This window comes from Octodon degus, unplaced genomic scaffold (genome assembly GCF_000260255.1).
Source record: "Octodon degus isolate 3935 unplaced genomic scaffold, OctDeg1.0 scaffold00089, whole genome shotgun sequence".
In the NCBI taxonomy this organism is placed as follows: domain Eukaryota; kingdom Metazoa; phylum Chordata; class Mammalia; order Rodentia; family Octodontidae; genus Octodon; species Octodon degus.
In genome coordinates, this window is record NW_004524665.1 from 9,189,919 (window position 1) to 9,213,715 (window position 23,797).

A 23,797-nucleotide genomic window follows, 5' to 3' on the forward strand; every position below is an offset into this window, starting at 1 on the left:
AAAAGGTCATTTACAACCAGATATGTCACAGCGCAGTGCACACAGGGAACCCGTGCCCCTCCCCCACGCTGCTGCCATGGGCTGGGAAGCTGCAGCACTCTGAACTGGGCCCAGCCGACGGCCAACAACACCACCTGCGCGAGGTCTGAGGCTGCACATTCTTGGCACTGATAAATGTAAACCAGAGGCATTCTCCCTGCTTTACTACTTCATTTTGATGAGTGTTAAAATATTTATATTTGATGAATGCTAAAATGTCATAATTTGTTCACTTCTTCAATTTAATCTGAATACAACCATTACGCTTGAAGACGAAAACATTTTTTAAGCTTTTAGAAAGCAGCATTAACAAAAGCATCCTTCTGGGGGGCTCACAACAAAGAATATAATTGTTTTCAATGGCCATTTCCCACCAGGGGTTAGAAACGTAGTGGGCATTTCCTGATTGTGAGGGCTCCAGGGGAGGCTGTCATGTGCCTGGCTCCATCAGGCCTTAAGAGAAAAGAGCTTAGGCACTGTGTGAGCTCCAAGCTGGCCCCTAGGGCCAGAGACAGGCTGGAGAACACAGCCCAAGCTGCAGCATGCTGCCAGAGCCTCAGAGAGCAGAGGACTACGGCAGGAGGAGTGCTCCTGGGTGTCAGTCCCACATGATCAGCATTGCTGCACCCGCCTGCGAGTTCCGAGGTGTATTTACGTGGGGTCTCACCTGGACAAGCAAACAGCGTAACTTACACATTCAAGGATAGAACTGTCTTCCTAGTCTTGCTGTCAAGTTAGTTTTACCTGCCAAAAAATGCTCAAGTATATCGAAAAGTTCAAACAAGCCAATCCTAAAGATGGTAAAGCTCATACAGTGGCCACATTTCCTGGTTGTTACAAACGCAGTGTGGGTATCTGGTAAAATTCCACACATCACCATGGTGAAGTCTTTGCCACTGCTCTTCCAGCTCCGTGAGGCTTCTGCGGAAGTGCTACAGCATTCCTACATGGTGTTCACAACATATTCCAGGCACGTTTCAGGTGTGTATGCACAGCTTCTTCATTGTGTACACAAACAATTATTTTATACTGTATCACACAACTTTTGAAGTGATCTCATAATTCAAAAGTTCAACTAAAAATGAAGCTCATGGCTTACTAAGTATCAACGTGGCTGGGGATGACTTGATTTTTCTCTAGAGTTGAAAAGCCTTAGAAGATGCTAGAAAATGTGAAAGGACTTACTGGCTTGGATGCGGAATATACAGAGCAACAGTGCCATCTAGGAGAGCTCAGCAGAATTACCACTGATAACCCAGAACTATCTTTGAACACATGGACTTCACAGACTGAAAAAGAAAAGGCGCTGCCACGACTGGCCAGCGTGCTGCAACTTGTCTCCATGCATTCCTGGTGTCTGGGGAGAAGAGGAAGAGGAAGAGAGCTTTGGCACAGCCCCGGGAAACCCACAGGTCTGGTCTCTAATAGCCTAGGTACATTCTAGATTGGAGATAAATGAGGAACAAAGACAGCTGGAAGCTACTTATGACTCACAAAGCAAAGAGCAGTGCAAAGCAACATGTTCACTGCACCCTTCCACTAATTAGGAAGAATGCAAACACAGACTGAGAGTGGCCTCACTGGAAGCTGAGGATGGAGGTAAGAGGCACTGAGGCCTGGTGCGCAGTGAGGGACACACAGCACACTTTGAACCAGGGAGGCACAGGGACTCAGGAATAGCAAGTGAGGTGAGGGACTCCAGTTTCCCAGCCAACAGAAAGCCTAACTTCCACAGCCAGCTGTCTGTCTTCCTCCTGAACTGCAAGCTCTGTGGGGACACTAGCCATCGCCTGTGGGCACACGATGCTGGGAGCCCACACTCTGAGTGGCTGCAGACAGCATGGGTGGGAAGGGACGAGAGGGGCTGGGAGCTGCCCTGTGCATCTGGGCGCCAGGCTGGCAATCTACGACCCTTAGCTCAAACCCTGTGCCAGGTGGCGCCAGTCACGGGCCGTGAATACGAGCCCAGAATGCTGTCAGGACTGAGAATACAATTACTACCACTCAGAATGAGCGTGTGCACACACACATAATTACACACTGACACACGTAACTGAGATGGTACAAAAATGTTCTAACCAATAATTTGGTTAGAACATAACTAGTAAATGATATGTTTACAGTAATTATCCCAGAAAATTGGTCATAATTTTCACTTAAGAAATGGTAGTCAAATGAAAATAATCAAAATTACCATTGTAAAGTTATGAAACATCAGGAGGGGGGTAATAAAAAATGAGAAAAAAGACAAAAACCCATGGCAAACTAATTAATTGAATGCCATAATCTATAAACTTTGAGAGAATTATAGGATCCTTCTCTACACTACCATATAACTAAGTAATTACTAAAATTATGATTTTTAAGACATGAATCTTGAACCCAGTGCATAATCAAATCAATGCCCATTTCAGGTTGTATTTTGAAAATGATATGGTATTATCCCGGGAGGTCAAAAAGACAACTCTCCAGTAGTCTCAGGGAGTGTGTCAGGCTTCAAGGACAGTCACCTTTCCTTGAGTAACACTCACTGCCCACAGCAGTCGATACCAACAGACAAGGCCACAGAGAAGTCACATACACAGTGCTGTAGAAGAGTTTGGAAGAAGCTTCACAAGTGACTACTGCAGGCTTTGGAGAGTGGAGGCTCTGCAGACCTCTGACAGCAGTGCCAGGGCATCTCAGGAGAAATGAGAAACCAGTACAGCGGGCAGGTCTGAGCTAACTGAAAGACTCTGAACTAGACCAAGATGAGCCACCAACTTGCTCTGCTGGAAGGAAAGAGGGTCCCTATGACATCAGTGACCAAGTAATGGGGAGTGCACATAAGCAACAAGAGACAGAGATCAGCACAAGGGCAGTACCCATGGTGGCAGAAACAATAAAAGGAACACAGCAGCCTGCAGGGTGTGACTTGGGGAGGCTTCATAGCTAGGTACAACAGACCAAGGAGTCAGGGGTCCCTAGGATTCAAGTCCAAACAAGTGGCCCACGGTTCATCATAGCATCAGTCTGCAGAGCACCAGCCGGGTCACGTGCGACTCCCTAGCTCCAGTCTCCTCACCTGTAAGTGGAGGTAAAGCTTCCACACACCTAGGTGTGGGTGACTGCACAACTTCAAATGACCTGACAGGATGTTAACAGTGGTGATGTGAAAGGCGAGGCACTCAGCAAGGTGCACAAGGGCAGAGTGCAGGGGGCCACCTGGTAAACTCACTAACAGATGCAAATCTAAGTCTAGACCAGTGGTGGGAACTTACACGTGTTCCACAGCAGGCTGTTTGCATCACTGAAAGCCTGGAAGCTGTCATTACTGTTCTCACAACTAGAGAAAGCTGAAAAGTCAGTTTCAGCTGTCCTTCACTATCCAGTGGGGACTGAATCAAGGGCTGCACTGGGCACCAAGCTCTGAGGATGCTTAAGCATCTGTACCAAAAAGGTACAGTATTCCCAGGTAAACCACAGCATCCTCCGCACATCTCCAAGAGTCCCCAGATCACTCACGATGACTGATGTAATGTAAACACCATGCACACAACTGCCACACCATATGATCTAGGAAATAACAGTAAGAAAGAAGTCTGTACTGTTCAGGGCAGCCACAAATCTGCAATATTCTTATCCAGTTGGTCAGTCTGTGTTTAGAAAAGCTGAGGTTACGCAGGGCCCGCTGTCCTCTCAGAATGAAAGTAACACTGCACTGAGCAACTGCAGCTGCCCCAGCCAGCTGAGAGTGGTACTGCCAACTGCGCAGCTCTGCAGACGCAATCCCAGGAGCTGGTATGCTCACAGAGGATGCAGGGGAATTCCCTAAATGCTCTGTCATACCCAGAGAAGGTGGTGGTGGGGCAAGCTGCTGTGCCTGTCATCCCAGCACCCTGGGGCCTGAGGGAGGAGGTCACAAGCTTGAGCCTGGCCTGGGCAGCTTAGTGAGTTAGCAAAAGCCTGTCTCAAAATAAGTAACGAGAAAGGGCAGGGAATGCAGCTCACTGCAAAGGCCCTAGGTTCAATCCCCAGTGCCACCAAACCAAACCAACAGCATTCAATATGGCCAAAATGAATTCACATACATCAAACTCACTTTAAGTATTAAGTCCAAATTCATCAACTAGTACAGACTGTCACAGTTTTTTAAAAAAACAATAAACAAAAACCAACACCTGATTATTTGCTGTTTATAAGAAAATAACACCAGACTCAGGTAAGTTAAAGGAATAGAAAAAGATACTCCATACTCACACTAATCAAAAGCAGGGGTAGTGTTATGGCTTGTGTCTCCTTGTCCCCCCAAAGCCTCATGCAGTCATGGGCAGACTTCTAGAGTTTGTGACTGACTCATGATCCACTGGGATTACGGGTGCGAGTGCTACACCCAGCCTGGGGCGGATAGCCTCACCACAACTTAAGGGAGACAGACTTGCTCTCTGCGGCTACTGTTGCCACTACTCCTCTCTTTTACTCTGCTGTTTTGTTGTTTTCTGCTGCCATGAACTGCTGCCCTCTGCCATGGGCCAGTCTGCTTTGAGCCAGCTGAGTATGGACTAAAACCTCCACAAACTGCGAGCTAAATAAACCTTTCCTTTCTTCATTGTGGGTGTCGGATACTTTGTTCCAGCAACAGAGAGCACAGACTTCACAAAAAAGAAAACTATCAGGGATACAGAAGAGTATTACACACCAAGAAGACAAATCCAAATGTGTACACCTAACACTGAAATACAACAGGTTAGACCCAGTCATTCTCCAAGGAGAAATGAACGAAGCTGGTACTCATGAGGTGGATGGACTTCAGTAGCTGCTGTCAGCAGTGGACAGCCCCAGAGGTAAGGGGCAAACAAGGATGGATAACCCTGTCACCTCCCCAACTGGAATGGAAGTAGAAGTAGAGCCCAGCAACAGAAGGATGGATGGTGGGAAAGTCCCTGAATACATGGGAGATGAAACCACATGCTTCTAAGTAACAACCAGGTCAAAGAAGTCTTGAGAACGTAAAAAACACTTTAGATGAAAATAAAAATACAATTTAGCAACACCTACAAATGCAACAAAGCAGAGCTAGGGAGAAAGGAGCTTGGGGTACCCCGTTGGGATGGAGGGTCTGCTGCCTGAGATTCCATTTGGGGAAGCTGCAGAGAGAGGCGCAGCCAAGCCCTAAAATATGCAGGAAAAACAATAGAATCACAGCAGAAAAACAATGTAAATCAACAGAGGCTGGTTCCTTGAAAAAGTCAATAAACAGGAAGAAGTAATTCTCAAAGGAAAAATAAATGGCCAATTAAGCCTAAACTGAAGTTCAATGTTTATAAAGTGAAAATACAAAGGAAATATCTTTGCTCAATAACAAAAATCACAGGTTTGTTTGCTTTCTGTTTAATCATACTGTCTTAACAGACAACCAGGAGACTAGTACAAGGTAAAAACTGTCATGCACTTCTGGAGAATTTGCAAGAATTCAACAGCTGTAAAACATGTTTGCATAATCTGACCCAGTAGCCACTTACAAACTTTAAGTACTCTGGGGTCATCACTTCTGCAGGTACCCATGTAGACAGTGCTGACAGGGCCTGGGCTAGTCATCCATTTCTTCCCCTCCCCTACTTTCCTCCCTCTTTCCCTTTCCCTTCCCTGACAGCTGAGGATGACTCTTTAGCCCCTCTCAACCAGACTGGCCTCCCTCTCATTTCCCTGCCTAGCCTCAGTGTAAGGCGGTGGGAGAGAGGGGTTAGTGCTGCTCATCTGCTCCAGCCTGTGGTCAACCTAGTCTTCAGTGGCATGACACTCACTGCATGGGTATTTCTTAATCAGTGCTTGCAAAGATGCAAAACTTAGGTTACACCGGGGAGATACAGGAGATCAAACTGGAACATTTTTGGGTCATAAAGGCACTGTTTAGGGTGCAATTCTGAATAAGGATGCCACCAAAGCAGCTATCGCAGCTGCAGATTTCATAGCCAAGGTGTGGGACACTGTTATGGGAGATGAACTGATGACCTTGGCTCACAAACACATTCACAAGACTTGAATTCACACAGGAAAGCAATTACTTGTTAACTGGGGGATAAGATAAACTGCCATACATATATGACTTAAACAAACCTCAAGCTGAATCTAACTAAAGAAGTCAATGGTCACACTTGTGGTATTAAAAAGGCTCTGTGGTGCAGTGAGAATAAACAGATTCTTTCAGCTGATGATAATAACACTGCTTCCCTTAGGGATCATGCTATGACAGAAATGAAGTCTCTGAACTTCAATATGCCTGTTAGTAGCCTGGAATACATTCCTGAGGGAGATCCTGGTTCGTGCCATGGACAATCTATGCTTTTCAGAGAGCAGTAAATTTGGACCCAATCAAGTCCTTTGAAGCACCTGCAACCATCAATTCTCCATCTCTGCATCCCGAGAAAGAATTTCTTGCTGCAGATGGTGAAGACTTTAAACTTTACAGGTATGATTATAATAGGGGAAAAAAATCAGAACCCTACGAAGGACACTCTGGCCCTATTTACTGTGTGAGACTCAGTCCTGCTAGAACTCTATACCAGTGGTTCTGAAGACAGAACTCCAAGACTGTGGCAGACAGATGTGGGGAGGGAAAACCTGTAGCCTTTGGAAATGTGTGCTTCCAGAAGAAGATAGTGGTAAATAGCAAAAGTCAAAGATGAGTTTTCCAAACACAGCAGAAGAACTAAAAAAAGTTGCTTCAGAACCTTCAGACTCCATCCCTTCCCTATTCATGAAGTTGGAGCCTGAACATCAAGCACGCGCCACATGGTGTGTCACCTGTGGACTAAGGCGCAGGCAGAGAGGAACACCAACTCAGCATTGTTCTCTGCCTGGCGTCGACCACCAGTCAGCAGCGGGGAGTACGTATCCACCTCCACGCTGCAGCTGCAGCCCCGCGGGAACCTGTGGTGCAAGCCCAGCATTAGAGGCGCGGAGAAGCCAGGCTCTTAGAGTAGGACAGCCTCTCGTCTTTCCAATGAATACGAGCAGGCCAATGTCCAAGTTGTGTTATTACATTTAAGACCTTTTCTTTTTCTTTGTGGCTGGCTAAGTCCACCCTGGGGGCAAGGCAGATATGGTATATGGTGCTAGGGATCAAACTGTGGTCCTTGAACACTTGCCTGAGCAGGCACTTTAGACCACTGAGCTATCTGACCAGCCCACAATTAAGATTTCTTACGCTCTGTTATTATAGAGAAGAAAAACATATTTGCCTATTTTTCTGATATTTCCCTTAAAGCAGAATGCCTTTTTCTTTTGCTTTAAAGGAAAGGGAATACATTATAGTGACTAGTTTGATTTTTCTTGCATTATAACTGCTTCTGAATATCCAATTATTTTTAATTGTCTAAAATAAAATGCCCCTAAAATGAAAAATAAGAATTTGGAACGTAAAAAAAATGTGTACAAGTTCTTATGAATAGACATAATCAGAAAATTCAGTGCTAAGAAAATAGTAAATGGGCTATGCTGAACCTCAGAGATTAACAAACTTTTGCTGTAGATACGAGGCTCCTGGTTCGACACACAATCTCTGTGACAAAAACCTTTTCCTCCTTTCTCAACCCTTTGAAAATACAAAAATCATTCTGACCAACTGAGGGCTGGGCTTGGCCTGGAGTCCATGGTATACTGACACAATCTACACCACAGTTGACAGATAACTAACGTATGGGAACCAATAAAAATCAAAGTGTTTAGAACCATTAAATGATCCATCCCTCCTTCAAAACACCAGAGAAATCTGTACACCCACACTCACTGCGGCATAACTCACAGGAGCTGGTACATGATCAGACTAGAGGCAGCAATAGGTGCATGAAAACGGAAACTCAGTGTATGTACAGTGGGGGAGAGGTTCGTCCTCAGGAATAACTAGCAGGAAGATGGACGGAACTGAAGATCAGCATGTTAAACAAAATAAGCCATTAGACTCAGGCAAGCCACATATGTTATTTCTGTTATGTACAATCCAGAGATCAAGAGAAGTTTGATGTGCAAGTGGAAAGGGCCATCAGACGCAGAGAGGATGGGGGTGGTATAAGGGAGGGTAATAAGACTTAGGGATATTATACGCATGCATGAAAATGCCACAGGGAAACCCGATGTTTGTAAAACTAATACACATTCAAGATTGCCTCCAAAGCAAAAAGACAAGAGTAGACCTGGGGCGAAGGGAGCGGGGAGAAGGGGGCTCAAGCAAGGGTGGGCTGGAGCCCTTGCATGTGCACGTCATCTGTAAGAAGGCCCATGTGCTGACATGCCACAGGCAGCCACCAGGGCACATGGGCCTACGTAGAGGGAAAGCGGTGCAGTAGGACCCACAATGCCTTTCCACAGAGCGTCAGGTCTTCCCTGCGCCCTTCTCCCACCACAGCCTCCCCCATCTTGTCCCACACTGGCTTAGCTGCAGGGCAACCCACCACCCTGGCAGCTTTACCTCACCACCTCTCTACTGCTGCCTCCCTGCCCGTTTATTCTTGGCAATTCATGGGGAGACCTCTGGTAGCTTCAATCCCTTTGGCCACTTAGATCCCAGCCACTCATAATCGCATGATTTGGGGCTCCTCTTCAAGACCTTTATGACCACAGAGTGCTATTTGTGTATTCCTTCATACTAGAATATATCCTTGATGAGAACAGAATTTTATTTGATATTATAGTGTCTCTAGCACATACTGGAAGCAAAATATTTGCTGACGTACTGGCAATCAATTAAGCAATGATGTGGTCACAGAATTTAAGAGTTGTCTGAAAGGGACAGGGACAAGGAGACTGTACTCAGTACCGGCTGGTGCTAATAACACCTAATGAACCACAGTCCTTTCCGAGCCCGTAAGTCTACAGCACACAAGCAGACCCAACACGCTGCACCCCAAAAGCAGCTCTCATGCCCTCTACAGCAGTCCAGCGTCCCTGAACTCACAGCATCCGCAGTTTGTGAAGGCTATGGTCATCCTGCTTCAGCCAGGGTCCTTTGTCATATTTGAGGTATTCAATGTCCTCTACCACCTAAGGAAGACAGGATCAATTTATTTATTTATTTATTTTTTCAAAATTTTATTGATAAACAGATAGCAATGAGACAGTTTCAAATCAAATCGGAAGTACAGTTTCAACAAATAATACACTGCATATATTCTTCTTAAGGATCAATTTAAATGGACAGCCCCACTTCAGAAATTTAAATGAGATAACACTACAGGTTATGCGTATCTGGCACACACCAAAGTCCAAGAGAATGTTAAGGCTGCAACCCTGAAGAAAACAGTGGGCTCGAGCACTGAAGGTGCTCGAGAATCGTGAAGGGGTAGAGATCACCTTGTAACCTGGAGAAGAATAGGGTAGGAACAGAATCCAGGAAAAGCTGGCCTTCGGGATGGACAACTTACCACTTCCGAGGCAAGCCGATTCCCAAAGGCAAGGCTGAGCCTCACGAAGTGTGGGATGTGAATACCAGCACATCCCAGAGAAACCGACAGCCTCAGCCTCCGGCTCCAGGTCAGCCTTCCAAAGGCAAACTTCTCATTCTTTCCTAAGACATCTCAGCACAGACCGCTAAGTGTCAAGAATGTGAGCATACTCAGCAAGAAACCTGAGTATCAACAGTCTTTGTTGTGTTATTTTATTAAGATATACCTTTCTAAACATTCTGTCAGGAGGTATAAAAATAAATCACAAACAGGATGGTGAAGGAAATGCGGTATAATTCCCTCAGTCCAAGGAGAACAAGCCACAGTCTCAATGGCAGGAAACAGCAGATGGCTGAAGCAGGCTCCATACAGGAGAACTGCCCCTGCTGGAAGGGCTGGGCCTGCCCTGGCCCCCTGTGGTGAGGTGGCCAAGAGCGCCTGCTGTTCCAGGGACGTCCTCTGTCTGCTCCTACCTGCTGCAAGGCAGCCAGGTCTGCAACCCATGCAAGACCCTAGGATTCCTATGCCTTTTGGTGTTCCATCTGTCTTTAGTAACTTACACTTCATCTGTAATAGGGACCTTCTGTTTTTATGAAATAGATGTTAAGTTGTCCCCACACATTTAAAAAACAGTTCATTTCCCCCTTCACTTTTTATCTTTAAGCAACTGACTTTGCCAACCTTAGACACACATGAGCACACGTAGCCTTGCTTTTGAACTGTTCTGCTCCACCAAGATATTAATTCTTGCACTGATACTACAGTGATTTTATGGCTATATTTTATAGTATGCTTTTTTATTTGGGAAGGCAAAAGTCCTGAATTATACTTTTGCAGAACATACTTGGCTATTATTAAGTATTATTAAGTTTCCTTAAAACCCCACTGAAACTAAGTGGAATTTCACAAATGGTACAGATTTGGGGAAAGCTATCATCTTTAAATAAGTAAATCTTTCCCATTAACTAATCCAGCTTTCAACTTTATCATACATTCAATAAAAACAATGAAACAGATGACCCAAGGCTCTTTGTATCTTTACCGCTTATAATTTTAGAACATAGAAACTTAAATTATTTTTTAAAAAAGAAATTATATAAGAATCTGGGTGTGGCGGCACATCCTTATAATCCCAGCACTCAGGAGGCTGAGGTAGAACTGTCACAGGATCGAGGCCAGCCTGGACTACACACTAAGTTTAAGATCAGCCTCGAGTACGTAGCAAGACCCTGTCTCAAACAAACAAACAAAAAGGCAGCAAAACCACAAAGCCAATAGCAACACGTACTCGCACACATACACACACACACACACACACACACACACACGTACATACATACACACATATACAGGGCTAGGTGATGGCAAGGAGCTGGGCGGATACTACTTCTTGATTATGAAGTGCTGCTGTTCCTAAAATCAGTAGGAATGGCACTGACCACATTTATAAGAACATTATATGTAAATCACAGTGAAGAATATTTATCACCTTGTCAGCCCTTTCCTTACCTTTACTGCATCTCGGATGTCCCTTGCACTGTATATCAAAACCTCACATTTCTCACTGTAAGAAAAAGCAAAGCAAAGCTGAACATAAACCTTTGTAGACTGAAGTTCTTATGAAATAAACAGACCACTGAAGTCTCCTTTAAACACTCAAACTACCTTATCTTTGAGCTGGCATAAGGCTGGGCACGTCCCCAGAGTGTACCTGCCAGGGGTGACGGACTAAGGAGCCGCAGTGTGTATACGCAGGCAGGGAGGACAGCAGGTCTGTTTCCTAGCTTCCCTCCCCTTCCTCCTAGGTGTGACAGGCCATGGCCACCATTGACAGGGGACGACATACAAGGCCACCCAACTGCCACACCTGTGCTCCTCAACTGCAACTCCCATGAGGAAGGACAAGAAAAGCAGTTAGGGCCTCCTGGGACAAGGCATAGAGGACAGCAGGCAGCACACACAGGGACTGAGCTGCTAAAATTCAAGAACTCAGGGACACCCACAAGTTAACCTATTTCAACTGACCTATGCAAAAAGGGTACAGCAACTCAGTTCCCTCTCCTTAGTCCTTGGTCTAGACACTAGCAAAGCCCAGCAAGAGCTCAACGGGAAGGAGCCAGCCGTCCATCTCCAGTGTTGCACTGTTCTCGTAAGTTTGGCCCATTAGGGCAGGAGTTGGCAACCAGGTGATGATCAAACCTCAGGCTTTTGGTCTGTACCACACACCTAAAGGAGCTGCCCTGCCATACCCTCGACCACAGAGGAGCTGCGTGACAGGCCACTGGTGGGAAAGTGCCTGTCATGCTGAGATGTCAGGTTCTCAGTGAGCAGAAGACTTAGAATTATTTGTCAGAAAACACCTTCCAGCCTCCAGAGCCAGACAGTGCAGAAATTCCAGTGGAGCCCTGAGTCATTCCTCAGCCACATTAAAAAAAAAAAAATCAGATTATATCCATTTGTTATGGGTCTTTTAAACCCTGAGTGGCAGTCAAATTTTATAGTTCACTTCTGGAGAAGGTCTTAAGGTCCCAGCTCACCACAGGGCTACATCACAACCCCAGTCTGTGATCCTACAGGCACGGTCACGCTCATCACACAGCCGCCTGTGAGTCCACACTGACGTACATGTCATGCTGCAGGCTTCTGGCAACTGTTCATCTCAATGTGACAAACATCCCACAATCTAAGTGGCTGCCATAAATCTATACAACTTGAACTGCCAGACAAAATTCACTTAAAGTGAATAGACTTGGGGTCCATCTGCCCAAATGCTCAAGGGCTAATCAATCTACAAGAGCACAAGGACCATGGAATGGAATTTAAAAAAAGAAGTTACAACATTCATTTGGGAAAACTAACAAACTAAAACCCCTGCATGAACATTCATTTGCCAGCCTATGAACTGCTGGTTTCCTAGGACACAAACTCTGGAAAGCAATGCTCATGCCTCCCTGCAGAAGAGAAAGTGGCAGTGGTGAGCACAGTCCCTGGTAGGCGTGCAGTGCCCTGCATTGGCCACAGGGCCATCTGCCCTGCAACCCTAAGCACCCAAGCATTTCCTCTTTCAAGATAAATAAAGGCATCACTTTAGACTTTCATTTTATTAACAATACCTCTTTGGGTTCTGGGGAGTAAGCGCAGGATCTCGTGTGCACTTACATGAGTTCTCTACCAGCCCAGCGACAGCCCAGCGACAGCCCAGCTCTGAACCTTTGTTTACAGTGACTATAATGTGCTTCAAACAAGCATAAAGGAAAACCCCCTTTAAAATTTCATTTTGGTTCACCCAATGTACTGGAAAAGAGGATCTGTAAAGTGCTGAGTGTGGGCCTGAGAGCCTGCTGGTGGAAGCAGAAGAAAGAAAGATAATGAAGACAAATACCAAATGAACAACCTTTCTGCGTAGCAGGCTGGGTGCACACGCCTGGCCAGTGCAGCACTGGCTGGCATTTCTCTCAGGTGCATTTGGCATTTGTAGTGGCTGAAGCTGAAGACACAGAGAGCAACCAACCCAAAAACTTGATAGCGTTTACACACAAAAAAAACAAGGCCCATTTCCTCAATGCATGCAAGTCTAAAAATCCAAGGCAAAGACAACATGGGCTCAGAAGCCAGGACACCTAACCCCTATTGTGTGTGACTCTGCCCTAATGAACAAACCATGGCACTGTATAACCAGAAGCCGGCAATGGCTATGAATGGCCCCCATGAACATGGCCCTTTGGGACACTGTCCTCTGCAGGACACTGTGCCAAGCCTTGGAGCTGCAAGAGGCTCCCTGACCTCTGTGACTTGTTGCAACACGTGGGCAACAATACTGAGGAGAGAGACCCGTCCTATTCAAACCTCAGCCGTACACCAATGCCAGCCTATTTTGGACAATATGCTGACACTCATCAAGATCAACACACAAAACCAGGCCAGCACGCTGCAGTGTGCAGCAGCTGGTCTCAGCGTAGCTGGAATCATGAAGGGCCCGTGGAACCATCCTCAGGAACCACCAAGCCCAGGAGGACCCAGCAAAGGCTCCTGAGCGCCACCCAGCATTGCTGCAGCCTGAACTCGACCATCGCAGGTGTGATGCACTAGCACCACAGGGTCTACACACCGCTCTGTTCCACACCGCACTTCCCAGCCACCTTTGTAAACTCACTTGTGGAGGAAGAAGCTGCAGTGTGGGCAGCATGGAGGGTGCCGCCCAGGAGGCTCACACACTGAAGTTCTGTAATACTGAACCTGAGACTTCAGGGGCTAAATGTCAACCCCCATGGAAGAGGAGACAGTAGGAGCTACTTCTGAGTGTGCCCCCACTCAGGCCACAGGGCAAAGTCACAGAATCAGCCTATGGGCAGGCTGAAAACAAACATCTGATTCCAAAGGGAAGACAGAGAGAAGCTCCTACTCAACAACTTCTTTGCAGCCAGATCTGCAGGAGGAATTTTTGCAACAAAACTTCCACAATCAACCATCTCTGCTAATCTCTAAGGCTGTTTACTCACGTAGCTCTTTCTATTGCCCTGGGCACAGATGTGCAAAACTACTTTTGTCAGTATTCCTAGCCTTAACAAAACAGACAGGTTAAAAGCAACCTACAGTTGTCCCTGTCTTTCCTACTGAAGAAAAGAGCTCAACAACACACAAGCACTGATACTAATGGTTAAAAAAAATTTTCAACTTAAAAACAAAACTTACCTCATAAAATTAATACCTCAATTTTACTCACAATTTCACGTTACTTTGACATTTTAAAAGACATAAACAGCAGCTTAACAGAAGTATGAGCTAGGCTACAAAAACCTTCAACAAAAGCATTATTCACACTGTCCAACTGTAAGTGCACTTGAGTGTCAGCAGTCATGACTTCCCTCACACTAACACTCCCAAGGACGACAGATGACAAGCTGGAGCTTAGATGCAAACACAATGCCCTGATGCTTTCAGTAAGAAAAGAGCAGACAAGGAGGTGGGGAAAAGGGTCTGGAAGTGGTGTCTTCATTTAACCAAGAGCATCAAGGTAGAGACTGTCTACTCCTGTGAATTGTCTCTATAGGTCACAGTTATATTTCAAGGCATCTTCCAAGATGAACGTGATTTTGAGTTACTATGTGCAGGCTTAAACCAGACTTCAGTAAAAATACATCAACACTCTAGTAGTAAAACTAGACATAGATTAGAGACTAGGTTCACATTTGGCACCAAGAACCTTGAAGTACATAACAAAACAAAATTGCGAAATATGTAAACCAAAAATCCCCACAAAAATCAAACTGAACGTTCCTATCTTCCTTGTGTACAACACCGCAGCCCTGAGTAAGACAGGAACAACCTATGAGGCCCAGAAGTTATTTACGCTCACCTCATCTCAGGGAGAAAGGTCTTCTTATAGGCATTCTCGATGTCCTGGAGATAGGCAGAGGTGACCTTCATTTCATGTGGCTAAACAGAAGCAGAAAGATCTAACTGGGCAACGTTTAAGCACCCTTTCGCTTTTTACCTGTGCACATGCAAAATGCCAAGACCCTCCAAGGCACTGCTTTCTTCTGAGAAGTTGAGCACTGCAGGGCCTTTGGGGTACAATGCACTTCAACACCAGCTGGAATGAGTCAAAGGACAGTGAGTCCCAGCTGGCCAGGTGAGCTCTGGCCCCACGTTCCTCCATGGGCTCCACAAGGGCAGGACCTGGGAGCAGCCCCCATTGTGAGTCACCTTCTTTCCTATTATACTTGGCCAACTGCAGGCAAAGAATGATCACAGACACGGGGGGACTGGCCTTCCTCTCCTCCCCGCCTGTCCCTGGCTTCTCCTCTCTGCTGCAGCTCTCCTCCCTCCATTCTTCCCCTCAACACCTTGTCCCCTGCTCTAACGCTCACTCCCTTACCATCTAAGCCAAACTCAGAAAATTTAAATCCAATTATGAGTAGCAATCATCAGTATTTAAAACTTCTTATAGCTCCACAACACCAAAGGCTAAGTCACACTGGCGTGTTCTCCTGGTTGACCTTCGCGGCATGAGCCTCTAACTGATGCACAGCACTCCCTCACTTCCTCCTCACTCCAGCTCTCCTGAAGAACATCAGCTCCTGGAGTAAGGAGCCCTCCCAACCCGCCCCACACCCAGCCCTAGGGCCTCAGGGTCCACTGTGGGAGGGAGAGAGACCAAATGTTGCTCACAAAATGATGAAAACATTCCTGAACTGCATTGTAGTGGTAGTTATCACAATTTGGTAAATTGCTAAAAGTCACTGAGTCACCCTTAAACTGGGTGAATTTAATGAGCTATAAATTATAATTCAAAAAAATTACTCAAAACAAACAAAAAGGCCCACTGCCTCTGGTGGGGTGTTTCCTGAGTGCCTGAAATCCCAAGAATGAGTGAGGCAGGACACAGGGACTGTAAGACTCACAAAAGCACGTTTACACTCCGTCATCCAAGGGGACCCGTCCTCAGGGAATCCAAGGAATGGGGAGCTGCTGCATTCCCAACACGGACCAGGGGAGGTGACTGCACATCTCTGTGCTCCCTGCCAGCCGGGTGTGGGAGGCACTCAGTGTTACAAAGGGTGGCAGGGCCCAAGGAAGGGCGAATGCAGGTGGATCACCAAGGGGCTGCAGGGTACTCTAAACACACAAACACCCCAGAAATGTGACCCACAAAGACTAGACAAGATCTTTAGTCCCCTTGTCACACAAGTTCAGAAGTGATTTTAAGGTACTCCCATCAGTTATTCCCAGAGGCTGCCCACGGAGGCAGAATGGAACGGAATAGAAATAAAAGTGGGAATACACACATACTAACACACTATCTCCTTGGGAAAATGTCTCTTGTCTTCACACAGTTGAGTTCTAGCTGTTCACAGTATTCACCTAAGACTTCACTTGGGAGAAAGAATGTTGGATAGCTCAGATTTGATCCTCAGAATTGGTTTTCAACTTTTGTTGACACAATAGTTATCTACAAAACTCAGCTTATGTGCCTTTAGTTTTATCAATTAATATCAGTATTAAAAGGAAAGGTGGAGGGCTGGGGAGATAGCTCAGTGGCATAAGCTTCTGCCTCGCAAGCAGTGTCCTTAGTTTGACCCCCAGTACCCCAAAATAAGTAAATTAAAAGGGGGGGCAGCCAAATAGCTCAGCGGATTAAAGCAGGGGTCCAGTGTTCAATCCCCGGGGCCTACTGTGCCAACCCCGCTCCCACCCTGGGGCACACTGAGCCAGCAATTGAAGCTGGGGGGGGCGCACACGCCTGTAATCCCAGCTCTTGGGAGATTGTAAACAGGCAGATCACTAGGAGTCTGATTTAGTAGTGAGACCCTGAACACCATGTAGACCCTTCCCTAAAAAAATGCAAAAAAAGCAAAGGTGGGAAATTACCTTCACTGGCAAATAAACAGGTCCTTTTAAACTTGTAGTTTATTCTTTTCCCACATAATGGAATGCTCCTCAGTCTGAATTAGTCATCACACTCATGAGCAGACTTGTAAATATGAGCACTGCAAAGGCTTGAAGAGGGACTGCTGCACATCTCCCTTATGCCTGCACCCGAGACAAGGGCTGCTCTCACAGGAAGGCTGCCGTCTGGAAAGGGACACCCTGGCACTCAGGAGCACCTGAGGACAAGGATGCACTGAACAGAACAAGGCCAAAAAGATGCTGTTTCCTCCAGGACAGTTCTGTAGCATAGAACCTGAGCCAACCCTGAGGACCAACAGCATCTGCCAGTCTCCGCCGCCTTGTGTGGTATGGGCAGGCTCTCTGTCAGCACAGCCACCTGCCTACAGAGCAGCATGTGCCACCCTAGCAAGTCTATCCCCCAAAGGACAGGGTGGAAGGACATGAAGAGATCAGTGCATTACTGTTCTCTGTAGGAACTAAATCAGGGAACAGGCCTGGAAGTAGCTGCAAGAAAAGCATCTCGGAAGCTGCTGTCCAGCTGCAGGAAGACAGACCACAGGCGGTCCAGAAGAGAACCACCACCTCGGATGAGCCATGAGGAGTCTGCTCCCTCCTCACAGGAGTGGCTTGCATGAGTGGGGACAACAGTGGGAGCAGGCCGCATTGGGAAAGCAGCTCCTCCTCAGACGCAGTGTCAGGCTGAGCTCTGAGCCTCCAGGCCAACCACTGCCACGCCCTCTGCTTCCCACGATTCCCACCTTCGTGAGGCTACTAGAAACTAGGGCCCTGCATGACTTATAACTGTACAGCCATGTTAAACATAATGAGCACATACAGGAGAATGCTGTATCACCGGACATAACAGCCAACTTACGTCGCCCTTCTCCTGGATTCGCTGCTGGACCTCCGGCACAGGTATATCAATATAGACCACCACATGGGGAGGCAGGTACTCCGGGGCGGTGAGTTTCTTCACCTCATTATAGTGGTCCACACCTGGAATGGAAGACACCACTGGCATCAGACCCAGACAGGCTTCTTACAAGTGCTCCTCCCAGAAGAGAAGGCAAAGCTTTACGCAGTTCTGACCAATGAACCAATCTGCAATCATGAGGTAAAGAGGTGGAGCAGAAGCCTGCGTGGCACAGAGGGCAAAGCCACAAAGCTAGTGCATGCAACAGGGCTGGGGCTCATGGAAGCTCACACCACCAGTGGCGCTGCCCACCACTGTCTGCACAAAGGCCCAGGAAAGTGCTTGCCTCAGAGCAGCTATGACACCAGAATTTGACCTTGAGTTAACAGGACCCTACAGCACAAACCCTGATGAGAAAGGCACCCAGGAAGGCAACTGCCCCTTGTCAAACACTAAACTATGCAAGACATCACTACACCCTCCGCAGATGCCCACTCCCTGGCCCGGTGACAACACAACTTACACTGCTTCCGAATGTAGCCCTGGTTATACATTGCCTCCAGGAAGACAAAATCGCTGTAGATGGAGCGCTCCAAGACCACACCTTGTCCTGTTTAAACACAGGTAAACAAAATTAAAAACCACAGATAAAAAGCACCATAACTAGTAACTTCATCTCAGAAATGGATAAAGTTATCATTTACAGTTCCATTATATATATTCAAAAGACCATACATGTATTCATAAGTGGAAAATCATTTGCAAAAAAATCTTTTTAGTTCTAGTACCATTCTGTTTCCCTCAGTCAGCTACCACAGCCTCCAAGGAAAGGAAAGGCACCACTACTTTTCAATAAGCTGCTTTCCCTCACCATGCCTACCCCAGTCCTGGCCCACCCCAGCCCCATACATTGGTCGGACTCCAGTGTGGTCTAGGACTCCTCCAGTTCACCACAAACAGCCTAGATCCTCCAACCCCCACGCACCTCCCACCCCCTCCCACCTCCCACCCCCCACGCACCTCCCACCTCCATGCACCTCCCATCCATCCTTCCTTCGCTGCCTTCACTCTTGCCCAGCTCCTGTCTCCAAATTGGGCACTGTGCTCAAGCCCCTTGATGGCTGTTCTCCTTCAGCAGACTCCATGATCCCTGTGGTGCTCTCGAGGTTCAAATGTTTCTCCTGTCCTACTTCTCTGACTCCATTTCCACCCACTTCCAGCCTGGTCACAGGGGATCCCATGACACGACTCACTGCCCAGGACACAAGTTCCTTACACTTAGCCTGTTAACCCTGGGCAAGGCTCCTATACCCTTCCATCTTGAAAAGCCAACCCCAGTCCCGTCCCCTCTCTAGAACATCCACCATTCACTCAGTACCTGCAATGACTGCTTCCATGTTCAGCTTTTATCTACCCACTAAAATAAAAGCCACCTCCCAGGTTCCTGGAATGGGCCCAGCACACACTAACAATTCATTAATACTTAATAAATAAGTTAATATAGCATAAAAAAAAACCAGTTTCACTTAATGAGCAAAAGTCTAGTATTTTTAAAGTGCACAGTCGAAGAATCAGGTAAAGAACGCTTCAAAAAGAAACTGGAGTAGCCAGAATGCCAGCATCAAACCCAAGCAAATGCACAAGACCCTGCGGCAGGGGCTGACTGGTACAAAACTCCAACAGGTAGGACACAGACCACACATTTCTCCAGAACAACAAATATGTAATACTCGTGGAAGAAAAAAGAATCACGCAAAAAACGAAGGAGACCTTATAAGGTGCCTGCACGGATGTTCAGCAAAGAGGACAGAAGGCGAGGGAAGGTAGGAGTTCCACTGCCAGTGAACCCCCCAGGGCTAGCTCTCCAACAGCAGGCAAGCATCGCTGTGTGCACATGTGCTGGGGGGGGGGGGCCTCCAATGACACTCTATGGCCTCCAAGCTACATAAAGTGGACACAAACCTGTGATAATCAGCCATCTCGATATCCCACATGCAGGCATTGCTACAGGCTTCGACCTATGACTTCACACAGCATGGTGGCTCTGGGCAGAACGCCCACAGGATTGAAGCAGCCCCTGCCAGGTTCTGACCTCAAGTGTACATGCACAGCCTGTACTGTTGCCCTCTGTCCACCTCTCTTCACTCCCAACTTTGTTTCCAGGCCCTTCCTGTCTTTCTCCCAGGCCCTGAGTGTGACCTGCCCAAAAGCATGGCTCTCATTGTGGCTTCACACACAGGCCCACAGGACCTGTGCATTCTGCCTCTCTCTACGCTGCCACCTTTTCAAGTCCTAACCCCTGTTTGCTTCTCAGGGGACATCCCGCCAAGCTCTCAGCTCTCTGGAACGATCCCAGTCTGTTGTCACTGTGTCTGCAAACACCCTGCACACCCCCTTCACAGTGGGACTCTACTTGTTCCCAGTCCTTTCCATGTCCTCACTTTCCTCCCCTACGTCAACACATTTCACGTATATGCTTAACAAGTGGCATACAAACGCCACATAACCCATACATCTCACTCCAGTATACACAATAAAGGTGTTCATTATTTACAGTCTAAAGCAACAATAACATGGATTCTGAGAACTGTATGATCTTACTGGAAGGAGAGAACAAGCCTTATCAAGAACCCTTACAGAACAGCTCTACTTATGGGTTTCTAATTGAGCTCAGACACAAGACAGGCAGCTGAGCCTATGCTCACCCGTGCTCAGCAGGTGCTCCAGGGCGTCTGCATACTGCACAAGGCGATTGCAGTACAGCCAAGACTGCAGGCGGTAGCTGTTGCCATCATTGCTGTGCGGGTTATCATAAAACTTCTCCAGACTACAACTGCCAGTGAGCTCCTCATCCAAGGGTTTCCCATCTCCTGAGATGCTGGATATGTAATGGACCCCTGCTTCTGGAAAGTGCTTTAGGCCTGAGGAAAGAGTGTCCGAATGAAGCACAAGTGGGGTAGCCACCCGCCACATGCAGCCCGCTCACAGCCATGCCTCAATGAGGATGCGCACTGGAGTGCTGAAGGACCTGGGGCCCTCGTGTCAACTCCTCCTGAGCTGGCAGCATCCGACAAGTGTGGAAGTCCACTGTGCGTGCAGCACCTGCTGTCAAATGCCACAGCAAGGCAGTGACAGACACCCACAGGAGCACTTGGGAGGGGACTCTGCTGGCCAGCTGGGTAACAGCGGCTTGATCCCGTCTGCTGGTTGCCCAAAGGACTGAGGGCAAAGCTCAGTCTGTGTTGGGGTGCTCACAAAACCCACCTACAACACCCCATGGAAATGCCCTGCTTGCAATGACCAGGTCAATTCAAACTGACATCCAGCATGATCCCTCCCCCAAACTGGTACCGTTCCGCATGAGAAAATCCATACCTAAACTCTCTGCTATTGTTTTTGCGACCCTGCCCTTCCCAGTACATAAGTTGCCATCTACAGTTATCACTTTGCTTCCTTTTGTCAGTTTTCTGGACGCCTTGTCACCAAGAAGGTTCGCCAAAGCCCCATATCGCAGCTTGGTCTGTACGCTGGTATGAATTTGTCCCTGCAAGACATCACGCAACACATTCCGGTTACTGGAGGCATTAGGAGATACTAGGTAAAAATTTCAAGAAACCTTCAGTGAATGCAATCATTATGTACTGCAGACATATTCTAGTAAACATGAAAACTTAAAAATAATCTTAGGACAAGCAAGTATAACCTATTTACAAAGAAATAAAGTATGCCAAAAACTGCATAAAAATGTTTAACATAGCTTTAAAAAGCAAAGAGAAACTATTAAGAAGCAAGTATTAGGGCCGCCCAAATAAGTCAGCGGATTAAAGCATCTGCAAGCAGGCGCAGGGGCCGGCCTGGCCTGCCAGCCCCCTCCCCCAGGACACACTGAGCTGGCAATTGAGACTGGACGTGGTGGGGGGTGCCTGCAATCCCAGCTCTTGGGAGGCTGTAAACAGGCAGATCACTAGGAGTCCGATCTAGTAGTGACACCCTGAACACCCTGTAGACCCGTCCCTAAAATACCAAAAAAAAAAAAAGGAGACGCAAACATTTATCAAACTGGTTGTCTTTAAAAGGTGATGCACAGTGGTGTGAAAAGCCCACACGTCTCCTTATATGCTGACATTGGCGATGACAACTAGGCCTGGACCAAGAGCCACCTGGAAGGGAATCTGTGTAAAGACCAACCTCTGGGTGCTCAATAAACTGTGGCTTATAATAGCAACCTTGTAAGTAATAAGCTTCAATGTCCAACAACAGAGCATTAATTTAAAAAATCAACTCTTTACTATGGAATACTTATTATGGAATCAACTCCTTATTAAGCACTCACAAATATGACACGTTTTACTATGGAAAAAATACAGAATAATATAAAATAATAAAATTATTTTTATTCTTGGTCTACTTGACTACTGAAGAAATGAACAGTTTGTAAAAAAAAATGAGAAGCAACAACTGCCTTTAAAAACGGGCTAAAGCTCTAAACAGACCTCAAGAAGATGATGTGCAGATGGCAAATAAGAAAAGAACAGGTGTTCACCACCACTGCCATTTGGAAGTCACTGAGAAACAACAAAGGGATACCTCTACACACTTGTCAGAGTGGCTACAGAGCCAGAGAACCAGCACCACCAGATGCTGACTGGGACGCAGAGCAGCAGGGATGTCCCTGACTGCTGAGGGGAAAGCAAGTGGTAGTCACTAAGCAAGACCCCTGGCCGCTTCTTCTTACAGAGCTACAGCCTTACCACATGATCCAGTAATCACACCATCGATGTAAAATGCATTTCCATAAGGACACCTGCACTCATGCGGTAACAGCCTCATTCACATCATTGCTTCAGCCTAGAACAACTACTTGCCTCCCAGTACCTGAATGGTTAAATGATGGTGTAGCCACACAATGAAGTATTTATTCAAGGGCAAAAGAAATGACAATAAGCTACAAAGAGAGGAGTGAATCTCAAAGGAAATTTCTAAGTGACACAAGCAGTCTGAAGGGCAACATACCATAAAGGTCGAACGTGTGACATTCTAGAAGAGGCAAAATGATTGAAATGGTAGAGCTCAGCAGCTGTCTGGGATTGACAGAATAGAGGAAAGATTTCAACACTAGAATCTTTAGGGCAGTGCAAAACTACTTGGTATGGTACCATAAATGTGGTGACATACCATTACGCCTGTCAAAAATTACCGGGCTTCATGAAGGACTTCAATGTGTGCAAGTGTATAAAAGCCTATTTTGATCAAAAGAGCCCAAGATGAGCGCAGAATGTGACAAAACAATCCAACTATGTTACAAACACACAAAACAACATCACGGAAGAAGTCAGGGGAAAGTGCTTCTTTAATAAGCTACAGAAGCCTTCGACAAAATTTCTACCCTTGATCCCATTCTTATGCTGTCCAGAACCACAGAGAATAAATGATCTTCAGAGACACATTTCCTATTCTCAAACCAAATGTCTACAACCCCTGCTTCACCTCATTTCTCCTCTAAGTCTAATGTACTGCTGCACGTAGGTCTGCACAGTGCCTATGAAGTTAGCGCTCCGCTGGGGCTTTTACTTTCATTTAAATCCCAGGACACAGTATTAAACACATTTTCGCTTTCAAAACTTGGATTATTTCCTAACAAACTCCAGCGAGCTTTAAATAAGACCAATACGCTCTTACGTTCAAAATCACAATCTAGCGTGGAGGCCAAGGACCTTTATAATCCTAACACCACGCAGTTAGTTGCAGCCACTCACTAGCCAGTGTCACAAAAGGGTTTCCTGAATGTTTCCACCCAGGCTTCCCGTGCGCCTCTCCGCATCTGACATTACCTCACTGTCCCTACCATAGGAAGCTATAACCCTGCCTCATCTAAGTCCAGAGTCGCTTCTGTTACTGCTCAACTTCACACCCCCTCAGCACCTAGCAAGCTCTGACCCTTCCTAAACACGCTTGAGAAGGGAGCTGAACTGGGCTCCTCAGCAACCGCCCTAAGCTCAGTGTACACGAACTACTGTGGTCTTCGAACCTGCGG

General features: G+C 46.7%; 1 protein-coding gene and 1 pseudogene across 1 annotated transcript in view; one reads left to right on the plus strand and one right to left on the minus strand.

Annotated features, from left to right (window-relative positions):
* The window catches only part of Ndufa10 (NADH:ubiquinone oxidoreductase subunit A10), a 40,972-nt gene extending 18,453 nt beyond the window's left edge, over positions 1–22,519 (minus strand). The window contains exons 1-8 of the mRNA XM_012516034.2: positions 22,515–22,519; positions 21,139–21,338; positions 20,469–20,684; positions 18,287–18,373; positions 17,725–17,846; positions 14,815–14,894; positions 10,968–11,022; positions 8,972–9,057 (exon numbers count right to left, since the gene is read on the minus strand). Coding sequence (XP_012371488.1) covers positions 8,972–9,057; positions 10,968–11,022; positions 14,815–14,894; positions 17,725–17,846; positions 18,287–18,373; positions 20,469–20,684; positions 21,139–21,338; positions 22,515–22,519 — 851 coding nt within the window. The remainder of the gene's footprint in view (positions 1–8,971; positions 9,058–10,967; positions 11,023–14,814; positions 14,895–17,724; positions 17,847–18,286; positions 18,374–20,468; positions 20,685–21,138; positions 21,339–22,514) is intronic.
* Positions 918–6,996, plus strand: LOC105742984 (annotated as a pseudogene).
* Positions 22,520–23,797: the final 1,278 nt, after the last annotated feature.